The sequence below is a fragment of the Sapajus apella genome, unplaced genomic scaffold (genome assembly GCF_009761245.1).
Source record: "Sapajus apella isolate SASKATOON/1434 unplaced genomic scaffold, GSC_monkey_1.0 scaffold22, whole genome shotgun sequence".
Lineage (NCBI taxonomy): Eukaryota > Metazoa > Chordata > Mammalia > Primates > Cebidae > Sapajus > Sapajus apella.
The window spans coordinates 5434456-5456245 of NW_022436962.1; the positions used below are offsets into that span (position 1 = coordinate 5434456).

The 21790-nt window shown below is 40.6% G+C and overlaps 1 protein-coding gene across 3 annotated transcripts in view; it reads left to right on the top strand.

Annotated features, from left to right (window-relative positions):
* Nucleotides 1-21790, top strand: part of IPO9 (importin 9) — a 51642-nt gene that overhangs the window by 21524 nt on the left and 8328 nt on the right. For all 3 annotated transcript variants that reach the window (XM_032288723.1, XM_032288724.1, XM_032288725.1), the window contains 11 exons: nucleotides 3823-3911; nucleotides 5028-5114; nucleotides 7627-7746; nucleotides 7855-7955; nucleotides 8155-8213; nucleotides 8816-8967; nucleotides 10174-10272; nucleotides 11549-11655; nucleotides 11956-12095; nucleotides 16391-16550; nucleotides 21114-21340. In XM_032288723.1, the coding sequence (XP_032144614.1) occupies nucleotides 3823-3911; nucleotides 5028-5114; nucleotides 7627-7746; nucleotides 7855-7955; nucleotides 8155-8213; nucleotides 8816-8967; nucleotides 10174-10272; nucleotides 11549-11655; nucleotides 11956-12095; nucleotides 16391-16550; nucleotides 21114-21340 (1341 nt within the window). The remainder of the gene's footprint in view (nucleotides 1-3822; nucleotides 3912-5027; nucleotides 5115-7626; nucleotides 7747-7854; nucleotides 7956-8154; nucleotides 8214-8815; nucleotides 8968-10173; nucleotides 10273-11548; nucleotides 11656-11955; nucleotides 12096-16390; nucleotides 16551-21113; nucleotides 21341-21790) is intronic.

Below are 21790 nucleotides of genomic sequence, written 5' to 3' on the forward strand. Positions count from 1 at the left end.
TCCGTCTCAAAAAAAAAAAAAAAAAAAAAAAAATAACTTCAACTTTAGGCCAGGTGCAGTGGTTCGAACGCCTGTAATCCCAGCACTTTGGGAGGCTGAGGCGGGCAGATCATGAGATCAGTAGTTTGAGACCAGGCTGGCTAATATGGTGAAACCCTGTCTCTACTAAAAATACAAGTACCAGCTGGGCGTGGTGGCGTGTGCCTGTAGTCCCAGCTACTCGGAAGGCTGAGGCAGAAGAATCGCTTGAACCAGGGAGGCAGAGGTTGCAGTGAGCCAAGATCGTGCCACTGCACTCCAGCCTAGATGACAGAGCAAGACTCCATCTCAAAAGAAAGAAAGAAAAAGAAAACTTCAGCTTTTAGTTCAAAGAGATTTGATGGATATCTCTTCTAAACCTGATTAATCTATCAATCCCACCCAGAGTCTACTTTCACATATCCTTAGGGATGGCCTGAGTTTCCCAGTCCTTTGCAAGTTCCTCCCTGCTTTCCATTCCCTAGATGAAGTCACTACTGTGTTTTGCCTTCAAGAAATTCTTACCTGGACTTTAGTCATCCTGTACTGATATTTTAGAAATCATCTTTGTCCGTCATTCACACAGGTTTGTGGAAGTCCCACCAATATCTTATCTCTTTCTCTATGACCTGCTAGTTTACTTGAAATGTATTCTTAACTGGCTCTGCATGCCAATTCTATTCTCTCTGAATCTCAGTTTACTGAACTTAGCACACAGGCCCAATTTTGCTAGTCTATCTGATACTAATGGTAGATAATATCAACTCTTTGCCAAATGCAAGTCTTTTTTCTCTTTTTGTTTCAAAACCACCTCTTCCCATGCCCCAGCTAGCTGCCTTTTTGAATTACCTACAATATTCGTATTGATTGCCTGTGACAAAGCTTCAGTTTTTAGCTCGGATACAGAACAGACTTACCAAAAAGATCAAAATGTTCCTTGCTCAGATTTTTACTTCCCTGCTTATTGCCCTTGCTTCTCCTTTATGACTCATGCATTATTCAGGTGATTTCACACACCCCTCTCCATGGAATTGGCCTTTTAGAATTCTTGATTCACAACTTCATAGTGTCAGGATATCAATTAACAGATACATGTTCTGCCAAGGAAAGGAAGCCTATTCCCTCTTAGACTTCCAACATGAAATTCAGCTTCTTTTGACAAACCTGGAGAGTAAAGGTGTTTGTACATTTATCTTGATTTGGATGCTGAAGAGCCCTTATTGTGTTTGACTAAGGAAATTACTGTTCGGTGAGATCACTTTTCTGCCAGCCACAGGGAAAGAACTGTTGGGGAAATTTGTCTTCTTTTGTAATGGAGTCACCAGACATGGAATGGCTGGCAGCCAAGTGCTATTCCCAAATAATTGCTCCACATATTCAAACAAGGGCAGACAACGCTCTGACAACAAAAACTTAGGCATGCATGAGGATAGCAAGACATTGGTGATGGACAGAGGGCCATTAGAAGAATGGTACTGATTCTCTTCAGAGTCTTTCAGGATACTGTACCAGTTTCCCTTTAATGAGGCTTCCTTTTAATCTTACCTACTTATAGATGAGAACTGACTAAGGCTTATGTTGTGAAGGAAATACAAACATACCAGCTAAGGATTGATCCACAGATACAGCTTGTTCTTCAGTCTCAAAGAAGTTTAGAGATTGAGGTGTTGCTGGAGTCCCAGAATTTTTCTGACTTGCTGAAATCACTTCAGAAAACTTTTAGAATTAAACCAATAAAGTATTAGTAAATTGATACCAGGGATGAGTATAGGAGAGTAAAAATCAGGTAAGCACTTTATTAGTAGAATTAAATTGGCTGGGCGTGGTGGCTCACACCTGTAATCCCAGCACTTTGGGAGGCCGAGGCAGGCGGATCACCTGAGGTTGGGAGTTCAAGACCAGCCTGACCAACATGGTGAAACCCCGTCTCTACCAAAAATAAAAAAATTAACTGGGCATGGTGGCAGGCGCCTATAATCCCTACTCAGGAGGCTGAGGCAGGAGAATCACTTGAACCCTGAAGGCAGAGGTTGCAGTGAGCCAAGATTGCGCCACTGCACTCCAGCCTAGGCAACAAGAGCGAAACTCCATCTCAAAAAAAAAAGAAATTATACTATATTTTTCATAAAGCTTGTTATACCATCTATCATGTTTATTTCAACTAATTTCCTTGGATTTCTAAATAAAATAGAACACTCACTATTCAAAGCTCAGACTTTATTCTTGAGGAGGAAATTACAGCTAGTAAAGAAAATTCATCCTTGAGTATTAGATCTTCATATGACTCATGGGGATTGACATTGCCCAAAACTATTGAGTGCATTAATCCTGAAAATGCCAACTTGTGTTTCTGGCTGGGTATCTTCCCCCAAAATGTCCCAAGTGGTTAGCTAGTTATTTGTTTATTTATTATTAGAGACATGGTCTCACTCTGTCACCCAGGCTTGGGTACAGTGGCACTATTGTAGCTTACTGTAACCTTGACCTCCTGGGCTCAAGTGAGCCTCCTGCCTCACCATCCTAAGTAGCCGGGACTACAGGCACATGCTACCACATGCAGCTTTTTTTTTTTTTTCTTCCTTTTAAATGTAGTGGCATATCTTGCTATGTTCAGGCTGGTCTTGAACTCCTGGCCTCAATTGATCCTCCCACCTCAGCCTCCCAAAGCTCTGAGATTGCAGGCGTGAGCCACTGTGCCCAGCTTCTATTTCCATTTTTATAGTGATAATGTAGAAAAGCATCAGGTAAAGTGAATAGTTATTAGAACTCAAGGGCGTTTATCCTGCTGCTTTGTAACATGAATCCAGGGTCCTTTGTGCTGTCTCAGTGCCTTGAGTGTGGTGTGGGGTTTTTTTTAAGAAGTGGAAGGAAAGGGCCGGGCGCGGTGGCTCAAGCCTGTAATCCCAGCACTTTGGGAGGCCGAGGCGGGTGGATCACGAGGTCAAGAGATCGAGACCATCCTGGTCAACATGGTGAAACCCCGTCTCTACTAAAAATATAAAAAATCAGCTGGGCATGGTGGCGCGTGCCTGTAGTCCCAGCTACTCGGGAGGCTGAGACAGGAGAATTGCCTGAACCCAGGAGGCGGAGGTTGCGGTGAGCCGAGGTCGTGCCATTGCACTCCAGCCTGGGTAACAAGAGCGAAACTCTGTCTCAAAAAAAAAAAAAAAAAAGAAGTGGAAGGAAAGATAAAACCCATATTTCTGTCACCTTCTTCATGTCTCATTCTGTGTATAGGTTGCTTTTTGCCACATTTATGTAGAAAATCCGTTTTTCTTCCAGTTAGTAACAGCCTCTGACTTTTAAGTCAATAAATATTGTCTACTGAGAAGAGTAACATATACAAAGTGGAGTTGAGGCCTAGTAAGAATGTACATGTTTTATTATGTGCATCAGACCAGCTTGCCAAGCAAAAGTACTGAAAACAGAACCAAAGGTAGGAAACCTCGAAGTGTAACTGAATGTTGACAGATGGGCACAAGATAAATTAATACAGAATTTTCCCAAGTTTACCTCACAAGGACTTTTATGCAGTTCTATTACAGATTTGCTTTCGGTATTTATATTGTTTTCTTTTTTAATCTCTTGTATTTTTCTCTATTTCCATATTATTCTTTCTCCTTCTAACAAATAGTCAGCAACTCTCGCTAATTTTGCTTTCACAGAATGAGACCACCAGGCCACTGTCTTTACCTGTGTCCTGTCTGTTTGGGAACTGCCACCTAGAAGCAGTTCAGAAATATCACGCTTAATATCTTTATGAAGCAGTATTTTTTTTTTTAACTACTACTTTTTTCTTTGTAGAATTCACTAGAGAAGTGACAGACACACAGATGCCACTTGTTGCTCCTGTCATTCTCCCAGAAATGTATAAGATCTTCACCATGGCTGAGGTATGAAATATCAGCTCCAAGATTATAGTGAGTTCAGGCTCTCGTCAGCCCCCACCTCTTAGTTGGGAGATTATAGTGTTTGTAACTGATGTCAATATCTAAAGACTAGAACTGACAAAGATCTGAAAGATCTTTGTCTGAACCTGAATTAACCTTAGACCTTTCACTCAACTACAAGGGCAAGCCTTTAATAAAAAGAGTGCAATAGCCAGGCACAGTGGCCCACACCTATAATCACTGCACTTTGGGAGACTGACGGGCAGATCACCTGAGGTCAGGAGTTCAAGACCAACCAGCCTGACCAACATGGAAAAACCCCGTCTCTATTAAAAATACAAAAATTAGCTGGGCATGGTGGTGCATATCTGTAATACTAGCTACTTGGAAGGCTGAGGCAGGAGAATCGCTTGACCTTGAGAGGCGGAGGTTGCGGTGAGCCAAGATCATGCCATTGCACTCCAGCCTGGGCAACAAGAGCGAAACTCCATCTCAAAAAAAAAAAAGTGAAATAGCTTAAATATTTCTTCACATATCATACTTACTGGCATCCAGGAGCCCCTTAGTAAATAAATAGTGCCTCCATGCTACTTCCAGCCTCTTACTGAGTTATCCCAGCTAAGCTTGCCTACCTCAGCTAAGTAATTGGAAGCAATCTATCACTGCATTGCACATAATAGGCCCTTAATATATTGTATATATATTTGATTAGTGTGTATATGAATAACTTATTTATAATAAGGTATAAATACCTGATAAATAATCTTTTAACTTCCCTATACCCCTCAGCCCCCAACCAGTGATCTGCATTTTAAAGGAAATATATTGGCTGTGTTAGGATTTTAAGCACTACCCAGCCTGGTGGTTTTTAATCAAATGAACCCACAGAGGCCCATATATAAGGTTCATTCCAGTAAGTTCCAACATTATGATTCCGCTATGTTTCATTCTCTGAATTACGGAAGTCTGCCTCCTAGACAGAAATGAATGACATTTACCATCTCTCAAGGCTATCTAATGTCATGTGAGGATTCATTAGTCATAGCTTTACTTCTAGTCAGAGATACACACATACCTACATGCTCTAATCTCATGGCTATTCTGTAACCTTTTTTCCAGGTCTATGGTATTCGAACCCGTTCCCGAGCTGTGGAGATTTTTACCACTTGTGCCCATATGATCTGTAATATGGAGGAACTGGAAAAGGTAAGCGGGTCTTTGGATCAATAACAGACTTCATGCTTAAAAGTCTTATTCATGCAAAGCAGCGAGTCATTTCTTGATAGCAGCACCAAAAAGCACACTAACTAGTATTAGAGTTAGACACATTTTTATTAAATTATTATTATTTTTCCAGACAGGGTCTTGCTCTGTCATCCAGGCTAGAGTACAGTGGTACAGTCATGGCTCACTGCGGCCTCAAACTCCTGGGCTTAAGTTATCCTCCCACCTCCGAAACCGCCCCCCCGCCGCCCGCCCAGTAGGAACTACACATGTGATGTGCACCACCACACTTGGCTGATCCTCTTTTCTCTTTTTTTTTTTTTTTTGTAGAGATGAGGTTGCAGTATATTGCCCAGGCTGCTCTTGAACTTCTGGGCTCAAGTAATCTTACCATCTCAGCCTCCCAAAGTGCTGGGATTATAAGCATGAACCACAGCACCCAGCTATATTTTTATTTTTTTATTTATTTGAGGGTTTTTTTTTTTTTTTTTTTTGAGACGGAGTTTCACTCACATTACCCAGGCTGGAGTGCAATGGCGCGATCTCGGCTCACCGCAACCTCTGCCTCCTGGGTTCAGGCAATTCTCCTGCCTCAGCCTCCTGAGTAGCTGGGATTACAGGCACGCACCACCATGCCCAGCTAATTTTTTGTATTTTTAGTAGAGACGGGGTTTCACCATGTTGACCAGGATGGTCTCGATCTCTTGACCTCGTGATCCACCCGCGTTGGCCTCCCAAAGTGCTGGGATTACAGGCTTGAGCCACCGCGCCTGGCCTTTTTTTTTTTTTCCTTAATGAGACAGAGTTTTGCTCTGTTGCCAGGCTGGAGTGCAGTCCCACAGCCTCGGCTTACTGCAGCCTCCACCTCCTGGGTTCAAGCAATTCTTCTGCCTCAGCCTCCTAAGTGGCTGGTACTACAGGTGTGTGCCACCATACCCAGCTAATTTTTGTGTGTTTAATAGAGACAGGGTTTCACCATGTTGACCAAGATGGTCTCAATCTCTTGACCTCATGATCCGCCTGCCTCAGCCTCTTAAACTGCTGGTATTACAGGCGTGAGCCATGGTGCCCAGCCTAACGAATTTATTTTTGTAGAGACAGGGTCTCTCCCTATGTTGCCCAGGCTCATCTTCAACTCCTAGGCTCAAGTGACCCTCCCACCTTGGCCTCCCAAAGTGCTAGGATTATGGGTGTGAGCCACCACACCTGGCCTGGTTGAATCTTCAATTTGTAAAAAGCTTAGTCGAGAGAGAGAGAGAGAGAGAGAGAGACATACACGCGCGCGCACGCGCGCGCGTGCTTTATGCCAGACTTTCAGTAAAAATGTGCAAGATACACTGTCTTGGGTAAAAGAAAATTGGTGGAAAATTAAAGACAAAGTTGTCTTCCATATATGGAGTTAATGACAAAAATAGAAGGGAAGAAATGGCCAGGAGGTGAGATGCAGACAGGGAATAAGAATTTAACAGAAGCAGGAAATGAAGAGTAGGAAACCAAAGAAAAATATGCTGTGAACAGTTGAACCCTACCCCCACAACAGAGATACTAGGATTCCCAACCAGATGTGGATTTGGCCTAGAGTGTGTTTTGGTTTGTTTGTTGTATTAAAGGAATGATAAATTCTAAATGCTGGACATCTTTGGGTGACATGGTGATAAGTCGTATGGCAGTTTTTTCGTGAATTATCATCAAATGCCAGCCTCTCTAATCACAGGTCATGCAACTCCTTGTGGTAGAAATGTAATCCAAATACTAATCTCTCAATTGCCAGCCCAGTTTACCATCCCTCATCATTAAAACAGAACTAGAGAGGATGACAAGGTCTAGAGCTGAGAACAACAGTGGGCCTCTCCTTGGATCCAAGGCAGCACAATGATTCAAAATCAAATGTGCAGCTGGCCAGGAGACAAATTCAGGTGACTCACAGACGCTCTTTGACTCAATCCTGTGTAATAGAATTTCAAGACAGGGATAACATTATTAAACCTTCCAGCAATTCACAGCCAATATTTTCAATAAAAATCACTGGGTTCTGGCCTTAAATAAGGCTATTGAATAACTTATGCTAATAAATGGATCTCCCTCACACTTAAAAATTGTATTAAAAAAAAAAAGGTTAGTCTCCTTTTGAGTCTTACTTCTTCGAACACCTTATCCTATATCCTTTTCACAGTAGTCATCACTCAGAACTTTCCTACTCTTTTATGGCTCCTTTTGTGTGAAGCAAAGCAATCCCTGTGATTCAGAAACAGTTATGAGGAAAGTCGGTCTTACATAACAGTTTGTAAGAGGGCTGTGATGATGAGCTACCCGTGCTGGTTAATGAAATTTTGGGTAACATCTTCACTGACCTTACAGCTATTCTCTTCTGATCGGTCTCAGAGCCTGAAGAGAGCTTCAGGTGCCTTTCAAATATCAGTGTTTGATACATATGTGTTGAAGCATTGACTGGATTAGGGATTTGTCCAGCATTGACTTTGGTTTCTGTTATCAGGGCGCAGCCAAAGTCCTGATCTTTCCCGTGGTACAGCAGTTCACAGAGGCCTTTGTTCAGGCCCTCCAGATACCAGATGGCCCAACATCTGACAGTGGATTTAAGATGGAGGTCCTAAAGGTAAACACTTCCTACCAATGAAATATTTGGAGTTTGAGAGGGTGGTCTGAAATCATTGATTTCTTATATATCACTCATGACTTGGGTCTTTTTCTCTTAACTTCTTAGGCAGTGACAGCCCTAGTGAAAAACTTCCCAAAGCACATGGTGTCCTCCATGCAGCAGATTCTGCCTATTGTTTGGAACACCCTAACTGAGAGTGCAGCTTTATATCCTTTCTCGAAAGCTTAAGGGAGCTACTACCACCTATAGTTAGGAATCTAGCATTGGGTCTCTCATTCATGTGGTTGCACTCTTCTTAAACAGGCTTTTTTAAGGTGTCTACTTTAGTGTTGGAATATGTAACATTTCCTTGTAGCTTATATGTAAAGCAGACTCCAAATTCTATTTCTTTACTCTTCATCATACTTATGTGAGGACAGAAGTAAATTACACAGAAGAAGTAGAAGATCCTGTGGATTCTGATGGTATGTAGTTTATTTGATCTTTATAGAAACACCACTTAGTGGAAAAAGAAAAAGAAGCCAGAGACAGGAGGTAAAAAAAAAACAGTAAACTTGAGAGGTTTCATTCTATTAAGTGTTTTCTAATTGAGTTTATTTTCAATATATTAGATGTGAGGAAATAAGAATTGACAATCTTCAGTCTGTTCCTCATAGGTATTTGCATAAATCTCATAAAATCATAGAATTTCTGAGTTGGAAGAGATGCTTTTAAGGCCGTTTAATCTAGCCTGTTTCTGGCATTTTGTCATGTTTCATTTTGGTGTCCAGATATGAGTCTTTTACTTCTATTTTGATATTTCGAAGTATTTCAGATTAGAAAAGTAGACATACTGGGAAATATTTTCAGTGTTCTGATTATTTTACTTGAAAAACCAAAGAATATTTAATGTCTTCAAAATTCAGTTTTGTGACTCTGAGCCCTCTCTCCCAATTCCTCAGAAATAATTATTAGCAAGTACTTTAAATATTCAATAATTTACAAAGATAATATAGTTCATTTTCAGCATGTATACTTTCTTTTTACTTTCTCGCTATTAATTTCTTCTTTTGTATATTTCCTGTAGGTGAAGTCCTGGGCTTTGAAAATCTTGTCTTTAGCATTTTTGAATTTGTTCATGCTCTACTAGAAAATAGCAAATTCAAAAGCACTGTTAAGAAAGCCTTGCCTGAATTGATTTATTATATTATCCTGTACATGCAAATCACCGAGGAACAGGTAAATAATATTTGAGAGACAGTTACCATCATGTATTTGGAAAGTGCAACTTGAAGAATGTGAAGTCTTGGTCAAATGAACACTTTATTTCTAAAAATAGACACAAGACAAATAATTACATGTGAAGTTCTAGGAAAGCTATGACATCATTTTATTGCCAAATGCAAGGTATTGGAGTTTACCATCACACCCAGCTAATTTTTTAATTTTTTGTAGAAAAATATTATACTCTGTTGCCCAGGCTAGTAGTCTCTAACTCCTGGACTCAAGTAATCCGCCCACCTTGACCTCTCAAAGTGCTGGGATTACAGGCATGAGCCACTGTGCCTGGCCTATTTTTGCCATTAGAAAATCTCACAGGACTACTAACCTAAAACCCTGATTTTTAGGAGATCTGTTCCTTCCTTATAGTAAAATGTAGAGATCAACCATTAGCCTGATGGTGGATCATTAAAACCAGCAAAGAATGTTCAAAATTAGATAAAATGCCTCGTTTAAAATAGCACAAGAATTGACCTAATTTTCACAGTAAATATTCCATCAGACTTAATATGTTCAGAAAATCGATCTATCAAAGGGTAACAGCTGGTTGACAGTGGCAGAGAGCTGGTAATTGGCCAGATTCTAAAAGAGAGCAGTAGCTGTTGCTGCCTACCTTGCTACTTGATAGTATTTGTTTGTCTACATCAAAAAGAAAAGATTTTTGAAGCTAGAGTTTTTTGGTGTGTTTTTGGTTTTGTTTTGAGACAGGGTCTTGCTGTGTTGCTCAGTCTGGAGTGCAGTGGTGCAGACACAGCTCACTGCAGCCTTGACCTCCCAAGCTCAAGCCATCCGCATGCCTCAGCCTCCTGAGTAGCTGGGACCACAGGCATATGCCACCATGCCCAATTGACTTTTTAATTTTATTTTATTTCTCTCTTTCTCTGTCTTATTTTAATGCTGTTCCTCATCTACTCACAGAAGACTTTTTTATTTTTTGTAGAGTTGAGGTCTCACTATATTGCCCAGGCTGGTCTCAAACTCCTGGGCTCAAGCAGTACTCCCATCTTGGCCTCCCAAAGTGTCAGGATTACAGTTGTGAGCCATTGCACCCAGCTAAGGCTAGAGTTTTGTTCAGGATAGTAGGTTGAAGTCTTCCTGTATCTGTTGATGAAAAGCTATGAATCAGATTAGCAGCATCACAAAGATATAACTTCATCTTTTCAGATTAAAGTATGGACAGCCAACCCCCAACAATTTGTAGAAGATGAAGATGATGATACATTCTCCTATACCGTTAGGATAGCAGCTCAAGACTTGTTGCTGGTAAGTTTACCTTGATACTTCAGCCACATAATTTTAATCAGTCACTTGAGCATTTCCTCTTTTCTAGTAACTAATCCAAGGTGATCAACGTTGTTGAGTGGCTTTATCTCAGACCTCTTAGGGGATACAAGAGTTTCTGAAATGAAGTTTGAGACCCAGAAATTCTAAAATCATTGCTACTGGTTCTGACTTATTGGATGTAAGAATTGTACAGACCATAGTGCTGGAATAGTGGGGAGAACTGTGTAGAGGATAAAGTGTTCCATGGAGTAAGAGTAGTTGAATCCAGAACCTTTCCGTTTAATTCATTCTTCAACAAGAATCTATAGCACAGATCAAAGGTTGGCAAACCTAACAAAACAAAACAGATTGCTGAAAAATGAACATCCAAGTATCTGCTCATGTTTTCTCTTTTGTTTGTTTGTGGTGCTTTTTTTTGTTCTTTTTTTTTTTTTTTTGAGACGCAGAGTTTCGCTCTTGTTGCCTAGGCTGGAGTACAATGGTGTGATCTCAGCTCACCTCAACCTCTGCCTCCCGGGTTCAAGCGATTCTCCTGCCTCACCCTCACGAGTAGCTGGGATTACAGGCATGAGCCACCATGCCTGGCTAATTTTGTACTTTTAGTAGAGACGGGGTTTCTCCATCTTGGTCAGGCTGGTCTCGAACTCCCGACCTCAGGTGATCCACCCACCTCAGCCTCCCAAAGTGGTGGGATTACAGGCGTGATCCACTGAGCCTGGCCTGCTCGTGTTTTCTTTGGCTCTTTTAGCTAGAACATAGCATTGTCTCTATGCTGAAATACTAAGAAGAAACTACCACTTGCTTCTTGTTAGGTAAAAGATTTGTTTTCTGTTGATGAATCACTTCTCATTATCATTTAATTTAGTATTTCTAAGGACCTACAAAAAATTATATTCTGTTTCAATTAATAGATTAGACTTATTTTTCTATGATCAGGTTCCAAAAGAGCAAATATTTGGCCCATTGTCATCCAAAGCTAGATCTATTATTGCTCACTTATACTCTGCTGAATATAGCAAAGGAGCCAACTGGTTAGCCTTACAATGCCCAGGCACTACAGAAATACAGATATTACTTTTATTTCATTAGAGACCCTGACCCACAGGTATAACATTTTTAATACAGTTCATCAGGGATTTGCATGTATGTGAAAGAGCTTGAACCAATCACTTCTAACAGTCATGATTAAAGCAGTTTGCAATTAAAATGCATTTAATGGGCACAAACAGATTTATTAGCTCTTCTTTCTCCATAGGCTGTGGCCACAGATTTCCAGAATGAAAGTGCAGCAGCCCTGGCTGCTGCAGCCACTCGACATTTACAAGAAGCTGAGCAAACCAAAAACAGTGGCACTGAGCACTGGTAAGAGTGAGCAGCTAACTGGTTAAGAAGCTTTTGCTTACCCCTTCTTAAAAAGCCGTGAAATGATGGATTTATTTTGGTTTTAATTTGCAAATCTGGTTTTAATTTAATAAGAGATTTAATAATCTCTTATTACTAAAATTTCACTCTGTTTTTGCTATTAGAATATAAGGGCTTAAAGTAAATAACCCTTTTGGGAGAGATTGTGCTGAAGTGCCCTTTTCTGAATCTTCTTTCCTCAAATATTTATCTTTTTTGGCAGCGTGGTTTGTTTTACTAGGCTGTAGTATCCTTTCACAGGTGGAAGATCCATGAGGCATGCATGCTTGCCCTAGGCTCAGTGAAGGCCATCATCACTGACAGTGTGAAAAATGGCAGGATTCATTTTGACATGCATGGGTTCCTGACCAATGTCATCCTTGCAGACCTCAACCTCTCAGGTATGTTTCAGCACATGCCAGGATTCTAGAAGCTCATTATACCTGTCATTAAGTTGGTTATATTGTTCACTTAGACTGGTAGGCCAGATATGCTTGTGTCCTTTGAGTGAAAATTCTTTATATCCTACAGCTTGAACTCATTCAAACCTCTAAAACAGCCCAGAGGCCTGCGCTCAAGCTTCACCTAATAACAAATTAATGCTGCCTAGTTCATAATTCTTCCATGATGTTTATGTTTCTTCCCAAATTGGCGTTCCTATTCACGGTTGTTTTTGGCATTTGAATGGAATGCAAATCTGGTTGCTGTACCTTGAGAATTACCAGATTCTGCTCTCATCGTTAAGTCCAGAATGCCCTCAGTCATTCTGTGTCAGGCAATTCTTCCTGTTTGTTTCCTGTCATTTTTCTCAAACTTTATTTTTGGTCAATATCCAAATAATTAAAATGTTCCATTCTCCTACTCGTGTTAGTTTTCTGTCTTGAAAAAAGTAGGCTGGGCTCAGTGGCTCACGCCTCTAATCCCAGCACTTTGGGAGGCTGAGGCAGGTGGATCACCTTAGGTCAGGAGTTCAGGACCAGCCTGGCCAATTTGGTGAAACTCCATCTCTACTAAAAATACAAAAATTAGCCAGGTGTGGTGGTTGGCGCCTATAGTCCCAGCTACTCAAGAGGCTGAGGCAGGAGAATCACTTGAACCCAGGAGGCAGAGGTTGCAGTGAACCTAGATCACACCACTACTCCAGCCTGGGCCACAGAGCAAAACTCAGTTAAAACAAAAAAAAAGTAGCTCTTTACTATTAGACCGATTTCTTCAGCAATACAAAGCAGTAGCTAAGAATCATTGTTGTCTATGTGGCATTTTCTGCTACTTGCTTCTGCCTGTGCCATGCCTTTTCTCGTCCTTAGAGTCAAATCCACATCCCAAAGCACTCTCTTTGCTTCCTCTCTCAGTACCTAAATCATGGAACATTTGGTATTGTTTGCTCCATTTTCAATCCATTCACTTTCTCTCCACAGTATAGTTCTGGGAGTAGCTTATGTCATTTGAAAACATTGTGCTCTGTGATTTTAAATAGGTAATCTATTATTGGGTATCTCACTCTGTCACTTCCATTCTCTGAATCACAAAATTAAGATGGTTCCACATCCAGAGATCAGATCCATTGGGAATATCCTCTTTCACTCTGTACTTATCATATGCTACATTGTTGAATATGTTTTCTTACTCCTACTAGTAAGTTCTCTGAGAGTTGAAATCATGTCTAATCTTTGTATTCTACAAGTACCCTTTTTTTTTTTTTTTAGCACCCCCCCATAAGTGCCTTGAGTAGGCATTCCATAGTTACATGTTGAATGATTTCTGAAGCCCATCAACACATTTCTTATAGAGTTTATTTACCCTAGCAAAGAATTTTATTTTATTTTATTTATTTTTTTTTTTTTTTGAGACAGAGTTTCACTCATGTTACCCAGGCTGGAGTGCAATGGCGCGATCTCGGCTCACCGCAACCTCCGCCTCCTGGGTTCAGGCAATTCTCCTGCCTCAGCCTCCTGAGTCGCTGGGATTACAGGCATGCACCACCATGCCCAGCTAATGTTTTTGTATTTTTAGTAGAGACAGGGTTTCACCATGTTGACCTGGATGGTCTCGATCTCTTGACCTCGTGATCCACCTGCCTCGGCCTCCCAAAGTGCTGGATTACAGGCTTGAGCCACCGCGCCCGGCCTAAGAATTTTCAAAAACTTTGGAAATTTTAGAGTATTTGTTACTTAGACTGGAAAAAGGCCTAATACATATCATTTGTTAATCCTGCCTGTAGCTAAAAACTTTTCTACACCAACCATTCTGAAACTTTTTTGTTTCAAATTATCAACAATTTAAAAGACATTTTTATGTGGCTTTAATTTATTAATATTTAACATACTAAAGATTAAAACTGAAACTTTTAAAATAAAAGAAATAGAAACGTGCGTTCTACTGGCTGTCAGAGCCACAATGTCACATATCATATAACCTCTGGAAAACTCCACTATATACCTGTGAAAGAATGAAAGTGAGGCCGGGTGTGGTGGCTCACACCTGTAATCCCAGCACTTTGGGAGGCCGAGGTGGGCAGATCACAAGGTCAGGAGTTTGAGACCAGCCTGGCTAACACAGTGAAACCCCGTCTCTACTAAAAATGCAAAAATTAGCCAGACATGGTGGCACATGCCTGTAATCCCAACTGCTTAAGAGGCTGAGGCAGGATAATTGCTTGAACCCAGAAGCCAAAATTGTGCCACTGCACCCCAGCCTGGGCAACAGGGTGAGGCTCAGTCTCAAAAAAAAAAAAAAAAGAAAGTGAAAAAAAGTTATGTATTACTATGACAATAGTTTTAACCTTTAGGGAGTTTCCGGACTATCCTTTGGGAATTACTTCTGTACATTATATAAAGTTATAAACAATTTCTGACTTACAGTGGTTGGACTTAGGATTTTTCAATTTTACAGTGATCCCAAAGCAATATGCATTTAGTAGAAACCATACTTCAAGTACCCTTACAACCATTCTGTTTTCACTTTCAGTACATTATTCAGTAAATTGTATGAGACATTCAAGTCTTTATTATAAAATAGGTTTTGTGTTAGATGGGTTTGCCCAACTTTATGCTAATGTAAGTTTTCTGGGCATGTTTTAGGTAGGTTTGGCTAAGCTATGGTGTTCAGTATTAAATTTAAATGCATTTTTAACTTACAGTATTTTCAACTTATGGTGGGTTTATCAGAAAGTATCCCCATCATAAGCAGAGGAACATCTGTATTGCATAATTATTTGGCACAGTTTATTAGGTTCTGTTCAATGATTTCTGTCAACAAGGTGTTTATTGTGTGAGTAACCAAGTTAAGCCCTGTGATAAGCTAAATAAGAATACTCTGTCCTCAGCAGCTTATAGTAGACAAGGGTAGTAATCTTTATATTAGTGGTTAGACTCAAACAAAATCTATAGCATGTAAGAACACTAAAGAATTACCATGGCGGGCCGGGCGCGGTGGCTCAAGCCTGTAATCCCAGCACTTTGGGAGGCCGAGGCGGGTGGATCACGAGGTCAAGAGATCGAGACCATCCTGGTCAACATGGTGAAACCCCGTCTCTACTAAAAATACAAAAAAAAAAAATTAGCTGGGCATGGTGGTGCGTGCCTGTAATCCCAGCTACTCAGGAGGCTGAGGCAGGAGAATTGCCTGAACCCAGGAGGCGGAGGTTGCGGTGAGCCGAGATCGCGCCATTGCACTCCAGCCTGGGTAACAAGAGCAAAACTCCGTCTCGGAAAAAAAAAAAAAGAATTACCATGGCACAAAGATAGTTAGAATTGCTTCAGCCCAAGAGATGAGTTAAGTAATGCAAGAAGGTGAATGTGTTGGCTTGCAATATGAACAAGGCAGAGAGCTGGGAGAGTAAGATGTAAGTTGCTAAGGGGGGATGTGTACTTGAGTTTGGAAACCATAAAGCGAAATCATAGGTAATGCTAAAGTCACTGATCTTAGGAAGCCTTGAATAACATGATGACTAAGGTAATCTTTATTTGGTGGACTATGGAGTTCATTGATAGATTTTAAATAGAAGAATGACATGATCAGAGCTGTACTTTATAAGAGTGGTCCACAAGTAGGAATAAAGTAGCAATGGAGATGGCATTTAGAAGATTAACTAGTAGTGTAGGTAAGGAATAATGAGAGCTGGGGGTGAGGACTGGGGTGTCAGAGTCCTTTTAGGCTAATCATATTCAAGATCTACTTTGCCCAGTAAAGGCAAGTGAAAACTGGGAAATTCATTCTCTACCACAGGTCACACATTTGCTTTCATCATACAAGATTGTGCATTTTCTTGTATGATATACAAGTAAGTTGTACATAATATGTAGCATCCATTTACTTCTAAAAAATTGAGGAATGGAGGGCCAGGCGCAGTGGCTCACTCCTGTAATCCCAACACTTTGGGAGGCCAAGGCAGGCAGAAGTTTGAGACCAGCCTGGCTAACATGGTAAAACCCCACCTCTACTAAAAATACAAAAATTAGCCAGGAGTGGTGGTGGGTGCCTGTAATCCCAGCTACTTGGGAGGCTGAGGCAGGAGAAACACTTGAACCCAGGGGGATGGAGGTTACAGTGAGCTGAGATCACACCATTGCACTCTAGTCTGGGTGACAGTGAGACTCCATCTCAAAAAAAATTGAGAAATGAATGTGGGAAAGAAAAAGGACACGTAATAGGAATTTTCATTATCCAGCCCCTAATTGCTCTGTTTTTCTCCCAGTGTCTCCTTTCCTTTTGGGCCGGGCACTTTGGGCTGCCAGTCGGTTCACTGTTGCTATGTCTCCTGAACTAATTCAGCAGTTCCTACAGGCAACAGTTAGTGGTCTTCACGAGACACAGCCCCCATCAGTTCGAATTTCTGCAGTGAGAGCCATCTGGGGGTGAGTATGCTACCCTAGGGTGATAGTTATCTTAAGAGAAAATTGCTTAGGGTACGTATACCAAATCGTAGTTTTCTAGTGTATTATGTTGCTTGGAAATCCCTGCCAATGATCTCCTTCAGGATGAATGTTGGAAGGACAAGGAAAGAATCCATGTTAGGGACATGGCTTTTATGAGTCCATAAGGTGTTTTGTTCTTTTCTGCTCCTCTTCCTCTAAATTCACTCCAGTTCTGGAATCATCTAGGCAACTCCCTTTCTCTCAGTTGTGAAGAACCAACACTTGGAGAGAAAAATGTTTTGCATAGAATGGCACAATTGATAAATGATAGAAGCAGGATTAGAGTCCACATCATTATGTTGTTGATTATATTCATATTAGAAAGCAAATCTGGGATACTGTGGCCTAGAAATCTGTCTGCTTATTTTTTCCCAGTTTTACCTTTCTTACAGCCAGTGTTGCTAATGGATCAAAAGTCATTTATTTATAGTCCTACACTGACTAGAAGGACCATTGTTGTTTTAATGAATATTTTAAGGCCCAAACTTAAGCATCCCAGCTGAATCCTAAAACTACCAACACAAAATTTATGTTCCACATGACTGCCCCGTCTTACCTTTTGAGGCAGAGGAGTACCTTTTGGGATGCCGTGTATTATATGCATTAGAAAGCATTCAAGAACTGCCTGCATTTTAATTTAGTGCTTAATGTTAACGACCATAACCAGAGTCCCATCTTTTTCTGCTTCAATCTAGGTGAAGCAGATCTTTGGCTCTAAAATAATTAAAAGTATCATTTTAACAGGCAAACTAAGTAGAGCTTTTCAAAAAGCTCTAAGACCATTGTAAATGTCTGAGAAGAGAGAGCCCTAACCTGCTTAAGGCATGAATGTTATTTGAAGGGTTTTTCTGAGTGTGTGCCAGTGGTCACTGCCTGTATAGCTTCTGACCTTTGTGAAACTTGATTTCATTCATATGCGTTAATTATTTCTGGAGGTATTTAAAAAACATAGTGAATGTCCCCTGTGACAAGTGTCAGTGTAAGATTAAAAGTATTTGCCCACCAAATAAGGACAAAACCATTAAAACCTGTGCTTATCTTACTTGACTAAACTGAAAAACAGATTATGAATGTATGATGGAGAATTAACCACTTTGTGTTGTGATTTTATGGAAATGTTTGCTGCTGCAAGCTGCGAGAGGAGCTTGGTATGAATGTGAAAGTACTTTGGGTAAAATAAGCCCATTACTTTCCAGAGTGTTTTAGGTGGACAGCAGTACACCAGGCATACTTGGTACTCTCATCTCCCCCAGAGAGAATGTATTCTCTCTAGTCCTACACTGACTAGAACTTTCATTCTCTGTTGTATATTTAAAATATTTTTGTTTGTTTGTTTGTTTCAACAAGTTTACATTTTATAATCGGGAGAAATCTGAAGAAAATTTTTATTTTTAATGTTCACATCTCGGACCACATGGGCAGTGGTTTAGTGGTTTTCTTGAGAGATGTAACAGATCTCCCTGAAGGATGACAAAAGCTATGGATATGCAGGCCAGAGAATGGACACTCATCTGTTCACAAAATTTTATACTCAGTGTCGAACACCGGGTTCCCTGAAGCCTATCTGCGAATCCCCGTTAAGAACTGTCCTATGACTGGATCGATAGCTATCTTTTCTTCAGTCAAGAGTTTCCATTTGGTCATTCTCTATTTAGTTCAGCAGCCAATTGCAGACTGGCTTATGTCCTTGTCACATTACTGGAACTGTTTTTCTATTTTTCCTTTTTTTTTTTTTTTTTTTTTTTTGAGACAGAGTTTCGCTCTTGTTACCCAGGCTAGAGTGCAATGGTGTGATCTCGGCTTACCACAGCCTCCTGGGTTCAAGTGATTCTTCTGCCTCAACCTCCCAAGTAGCTGGGATTACAGGCATGCACTACCACGCCTAGCTAATTTTGTATTTTTAGTAGAGGCAGGGTTTCTCCATGTTGGTCAGGCTGGTCTTGAACTCCCGACCTCAGGTGATCTGCCCACCTTGGCCTCCCAAAGTGCTGGGATTATAGGTGTGAGCCACTGTGCCTGGCCTGGAACTGTTTTTTCTAATGTCACTAGTAACTTCTTAATGGTCAGCATTCCACCCTTGCTTTTGTTTTTTCCTTAGCCCCAGTTTTAATTTATTTCTTCATGTCATAGTTTATGTATCATTCCAAACTGCCTTAAATAATCTCTGAAACAAGATACTGATTGACAATTATACTTGGGTCACATTTTTCAATTCAAATTTATGTCAGATTTTCTCCTGAGCTACACACTAATACATCTATTGCCTACTATCTATACCAGGATGGATAGCTTATAAGTACCTGAAAATCAACATATTTACTACTGAGCTTACCATTTACCACCTTCAGGCCTGTCCTACCTGTATTTTCTTTTTTAGTAAAGGTAGAAATCTTGTAACATTAGATCCTGAACTTGAAGATCTTATATTCCCTGTTTTAATGAAGGTAGATATCCCAGGTATTTGCCTTTTAGATCTTGGTTCCTTGGCCTCTCATCTCTTCCTTCTCGAGTCTTCCACTGCTACTACCCTGATTGTACTCTTGCCTGAATTACTGCGGCAGCTTCCTGGTTGATCATTCTGCAGCCTCACACTTCTGCAGTCCATATTATTTGAACCGTCAAGTTGATCTTTCTAAAATAGAAACTGACTTTGTTGCTCCTGCAGTTAAAGTTATTCATGGTTCCCAGTTGTTTTCTTCAAACTGAGATAGAGGTACTTTAGAAGAAAGTCATATTGTGTCAGGTGGTACAGGAAGCCACAGGATAAATATATAACATTTTCCTGGGGCATCAATTTCCCCTGGAGACTTTAGGGTAGAGGGAAGATTAGGTGTTAGGAGTAACACCTAAGTTAAAGAAACACTTACTTCCAAAATAAAGTCCAAACTTCACACATGGCATACAAGACCCAGTGTGATGTAGATGAGTGATGCAAACTCTGTGATCTACCAGACTGTACAGTTTCAAGTTCATTAGAGGGGCAAAGTGACTATAAACCCTTAGAAGTGGGAAATGGAGGAAGGGAGAGGACAGATGAATGCTGGTCGAGGGATGAATCCAAAACCTAGTCTAAGGAGTTGAGAGCTGACCAAAGCCAGGTTTCACATCAGCTCTTTAGGAGAAGTTTGGTCAGAGCCAGGGTAGTATTGGAATCAAACATTATGGACCAAAAATCAAAAAGTCTATGGACAGATCTGAGCTTAAAGCCCACAGTTGCACTGGTCATTGTGGACCTTTGAAAGCTGACCCAAACAATATGGTTATAAGACATTTTAAACAAAACATTTAAGTTAAGAAAAACCATTTATTGGCTGGTCACAGTGGTTCAGGCCTGTAATCCCACTTTGGGAGGCCAAGATGGACAAATCACCTGAGGTCAGTAGTTGGAGACCAGGCTGGCCAACATGGTGAAACTCCATCTCTACTAAAAATGTAAAAATTAGCTGGGCATGGTGGCAGTTGTCTGTAATCACAGCTACTCAGGAGGCTGAGGCAAGAGAATCGCTTGAGCTCAGGAGGCGGAGGTTGCAGTGAGCCAAGATTATGCCACTATACTCTAGCCTTGCCTTGGGAACAGAGCGAGACTCTTATCTCAAAAAAATAAATAAATAAAAACCATTTATTGAGTACCTGCTAAGTGCCTTGTTTCTGTACTAGGCACTTAGTTTTTATTGCCTTTTAACTTATTGCCATTCTCAAGATAAACAAAAGTAAAGACTTAGACAATTTTTTTTTTTTTTTGCTGTTTTGTTTTGTATTTTTTGTTGTTTTGTTGTTGTTGTTGTTTTTGAGGCAGTCTCACTGTGGCACCAAGGTTGGAGCACAGTGGCCATGATCACAGCTTATTGTAACTTCAACCTCCCAGGTTCGTGATTCTCATGCCTCGGCCTCCCAAGTAGCTGGGATTACAGGTGTGCACCACCCTGCCTAGCTAATTTTTTTGCATTTTTAGTAGAGACGGTGTTTTGCCGTGTTGGCCAGGCTGGTCTTGAACTCCTGACCTCAGGTGATCCACTTTGGCCTCCCAAAGTGCTGGTATTACAGGCCTGAGCCACCGAGCCTGGCCCTAGACAATATATTTTTAACAGTTGTATCCTATTGGACATGGTAAGCAGCATTCAATAAGTATTTGTTGATTGAAAAGAGGCTAATACAGTAAAACTATAGCGGGAACTTTAAACCCTACAGCTAATAGACTGATTTTGAAAGTGTACATAGAATGTTTATATAAATTTTGTTTGTTTCAGAATGAAAAAATGAACCTCAAGAAAAACAGAAAATTTTTAAGAAAATACCAAAAGTCAAAGCAGAAATAAATTAGAGAACATAGAAATGGTGGTGGTGATGTTTATTTAATACATCACAGAAGGATATAGAAACTTACCTAACTTTAGAAGTGGCTTTATAAAGCTACACATATAAATGCTATAATGTGTGAGATTGATTGGAAAAACCAGGAATTGAATTTTTTAAAATAATTCTTTCTTATCTATCTCTCTCTAGTTATTGTGACCAACTGAAAGTCTCAGAGAGTACCCATGTGCTCCAGCCCTTCCTCCCCAGCATCCTTGATGGCTTAATTCACCTAGCAGCCCAGTTCAGCTCAGAGGTCCTCAACCTGGTGATGGAGACCCTGTGCATCGTTTGTACAGTAGACCCTGAATTCACAGCAAGCATGGAAAGCAAAATCTGCCCCTTCACCATCGCCATTTTCCTAAAGTACAGTAATGGTATGCCACCAGGGAGGGTGTGTTGTGAGGGGCACCAAAGAAAAGATGGTGGCTGGTGAATTTAAATGAAACATTCCCTGGGTCTGGTCTTAGCTATGATGCTATGGTTTTAACATCATAAGCAAAGAATCCGGCTTTCGGTTAGCAAAAAACAGAATTGTGCTGTAAATGTAGCAGCATTAAAAAATAGAGTATTTCTGTAGCACTTACTCTCTCCTAAGGGCTTGGGGAAAAGGTAGTAAGTAAAGGGCGAATGAGCAAGAGACATAATTCAGAACCTTGATGCACATTGCATATATTTTTGCATACTAAATAGAGGAGGATATTTTGTTATATAAATAAAGAACGTTGAGCTAGTGTTCCCTTTCTTCATAAGCCTCTGCTTTTTAGGAGTTTTGCCTTTTGCCCCAGAAGTAGCTTTGGGAGTTCTTCATGTCTACTATGGCTACC